Source organism: Helobdella robusta (genome assembly GCF_000326865.2).
Source record: "Helobdella robusta unplaced genomic scaffold HELROscaffold_45, whole genome shotgun sequence".
In the NCBI taxonomy this organism is placed as follows: domain Eukaryota; kingdom Metazoa; phylum Annelida; class Clitellata; order Rhynchobdellida; family Glossiphoniidae; genus Helobdella; species Helobdella robusta.
In genome coordinates, this window is record NW_008705095.1 from 548,162 (window position 1) to 551,999 (window position 3,838).

The following is a 3,838-nucleotide window of genomic DNA, read 5'->3' on the forward strand; positions in this document are numbered from 1 at the left end:
CTGTTTGCGTGTTTCTGTAGCAAAAATTTTCGAAGTTTGAAATTATTTACAGAAGATATGTTTTTCTTTAGTTCGGTACTTGTGTATGCGGTTGATTTAAGATTTGAGTTGCTAATGTTTTTTATAGTTTGTAAGATTTGAGAAGGTTTAATTTTTTAATTAGAAATTTTTCTCATAAGTGTAACTTTTGATTATCTGCAAAGTTTTCAATACCAAGTAGGATGCGACATAGGAATAATGTATCTATCAATTTTTCAATTTCTCCATGGAAAATGTTAACCTTGAAGTTTTATTATGATGACATTTTGAGGGCTAACTAATACATGCTTGAACGTTTATAACAATTTGATTAAAAATGTCACTTAATATTCAAAGCATTTGTGTTTTTAATAATTTATTTCTGTAATGAATAATTTCTTTCATTTTTTTAAAGTTAGTTTGCTTTTAAGTATAAAGTTTCACTGACCCACAAAAAACCGAAAAGTGTTTTCTCATGTTGAAAAATAATTTTTTTGCCCAATTTCAGTACACGTTTTTATGTCAAACACTGTAAAATTTCTTTTAATTTTTGTCTTTTTCTTTGTTTTTTTTCACATGTAGCTGCTTGTATTATCTTCTAAATTGTTTTACACACACACACCACACACACACCACACACACACGCGCACGCACACACACCACACACACGCACACACACACACACCACACACACATACATGAGACAGCCAACTATATTGTTTTTTTTTCAAGTTTATTCATGTATGTCTAGAACTAAGAAATAATGATAGGGCAGAATGATGCATGTTTGTCGTAACTATAATTCATATTTAAGAATGAAAAAATTTAGATAGACACAGACCAACACAAACAAATATGCAAAGAAATGAAAAAGGCACACACACACACACACACACGCACACACAAACAAACTTTTACACACATAAGAGTGGAAAAAACCTTTAAAAACCCACATCCATATAATTGCTCAGTTTGTTTACACACACACGCAATAATTAAGTGTTTAGAAACTTCTAAAGGGTATCTGCCACTTAAATATTCTGACAACATGCAAGTTGAAATTTTTTTGATGGCCATTTTGTACTTATCATCACCGTCACGTATTCCACAAAGTCGTTTCTGCTTTCTTTATTTAATGACAAAGTTTGAAAATTTGCTTACATGCGGCGTGATGGTCTAATGGTTAAGGTCGCCTGGTGCTGTTTCGCAGTAACCGGATTCGAATATGACAAAAAAATCCCGCCTATCACATGCTTCGTGTGTGATGCGTTGTTTAGCACGTATTCATTTAATCTTCTGAATTTTTGAAGAGTGTAATTGACCTTTAACCTTTTAACCTTTGCAGGCCTAGACTTCAGGAAGGTAGTACCTAAAAAGATAGATAATAATATAATTTGAACTATTTCAAATTTAAAAAAAAACACAAGGTTTAATAAAATAAAATTGCTAACATAATCGATTTTTTTTTATACAGGTTTATTTTCTATCAAAAACATTACGTACTATTGCTACGTTGGTTGAGGTTAAAAATTGTAAGGATCAATCTATTTATGAGTTTCTACTGAATGGTTGAGGACTTCAACTTTTGTCTTGCCAGAAGACTCCATACCTTCAAATCTCTTGTTTGGTTTTTTTAGTCATTTCTTTCACCATAATTTTATTGGAAATCATTAAATTATTCAATAAGTATTAACAATAAATAATATAATTAATAAAAATTAATAATTCAATAATAATAATTATCATTATAATTCCATCAATTATTCAATTAGTCGATTTGAAAGTTTTTAAATAATATCTATCTATCTATCGAGATTGTCCATATACAAATACATCAATACATAATGGTGCTGAATGTTTGCCTGAGTCAGCTCTTTGAAATATTTCCTCGAGTGTAAACCTATGCATTGGCACGTCTTTCCTATCTTATTTCAAACTTTAAAAAATTTTTTTACAAAAAAATCGAATAAATTGCCAGCCAGAAAAAAAAACTCAAACCCACCTAAGAGTTCATTTAAGAACTCTCACAAAACTGCAAGCAAACATTGAAAAAGCAGCTACTCATAGGAAGAAAAACTGAAACATACAAACATTCAAACACCCATACCAACAAATATACAGATATAAAACATACAATCAAGCCAATATACATTTACAAAAACATACAAACAAATCAATATACAAACGTGAAATTTTACATATACCAAAACATACAAACAAATCACACACATCCATAAAAATACAATCCCACAATCTCACACACGCATAAAAACACATACAACCACAAATACACAAAAACGTTTACAATCATCCTTATCGATACCCATACGGACCAACAACAACTCATGAACAGAGTAATCCAAGCATGCAACTACACATATAGAGAAACATACACACAACTAAACACACACAGCCACATAAACACACAAACACATGCATACATAAAAAACAAACAAACATCCGACCGTAAATAGATAAACAGACACATTCAAACACACAACTTCACATACAAAAAACATACAAACATACAAAAAACATACACACAAACACACAGCCACACGCAGCCACAAACACACAGCCACACGCAGCCACACAAACACATACAAACCTACAAACAGACTAACAAACAAACAAGCACCCAACCATAAACACAAATACATACACACAAACAGACAAACAAACATCCAACCATAAACACATACGCACAAACAGACAAACATTCAACCTAAACACATAAACACAAACTCATACACACAAACAAACATTCAAACATAAACACAAACACACAAACAGACAAACAAGCAAACATCCAACTATAAACACAAACACATACACACAAACAGACAAACATTCAACGATAAACACAAACACATACACACAAACAAACAGACAGATAAGCAAACATCCAACCATAAATACAAACACATACACACAAACAAACAGACAAAAATTCAACCATAAACACAAACACATACACACAAACAAACAGACAGACAAACAAACATCTAACCATAAACCCACAAACACATTGTTTCACACGAGCAACGCTTTATCTCTCGTACGCTAGCTCGCCTTTTTGTTTATGCTGGCTGGTAAATTATTTGCTCCTGTGATGTGGATGACTTGCCTTCGTTGAGTTTATGACGGGCAGTTTTGAGTCAGATGTTGGTCGTTTGAGACATGAACTCTTTTGTGGATGGATAACAGTTATAGAACTCTCTGTGTTCATGTATCATTCCTCATCTTTCATATACAATACCGTATTAGTAATGCAAAATTTTTCGCTATGTCTAGGTTAAATTTATACAAATTTTCATTGCTTTTGTTCGGTTCTAATGTTAAACTGGAGTTTCATTCTAAAACTTACAGCTACATTTTTGTTGAGGTTCATTTGCTATATTTTGTATTTTATATGTTTTACTTTTGAGGAATTTTTCACCAATATCAACAGCATATTGTCAAAATAACTTTTTTGAAACATACCAATGGAAGACGATTTTGGAATGTAAAGAATTGATTTAAAAGTAACTTCTCCTTCTGCAGTAAAGAAGTCATGCGTATTCACGTGCAGTGTGTGTGTGTGTGTGTGTTTGTATGTATGTGTGTGTGTGTGTGTCGGTACGATTGAAAATTAATTCAAGAAACAACAGATTAACCACACAAAACTGAGAATAACAACATTTCTATCCAAGATTAAACGCCGAAACTTTGATAACTAAAGGTTAATAACTTGAACGCTACAAAATTTTCAAAAATTTCAAATTTCTAGTAAACATCATCGTTAGAAATTAACATTAGAACAGTCTATTGACCTAAAATG

General features: G+C 31.7%; 1 protein-coding gene across 1 annotated transcript in view; it reads right to left on the reverse strand.

Annotated features, from left to right (window-relative positions):
• Positions 1–1,175: 1,175 nt before the first annotated feature.
• HELRODRAFT_177940 (hypothetical protein) overlaps positions 1,176–3,838 on the reverse strand; it is a gene marked incomplete at both ends in the record, with an annotated part of 3,172 nt that continues 509 nt past the window's right edge. Inside the window, one exon of the mRNA XM_009026092.1 lies at positions 1,176–1,387. Within this exon, the coding sequence (XP_009024340.1) occupies positions 1,176–1,387 (212 nt within the window). The remainder of the gene's footprint in view (positions 1,388–3,838) is intronic.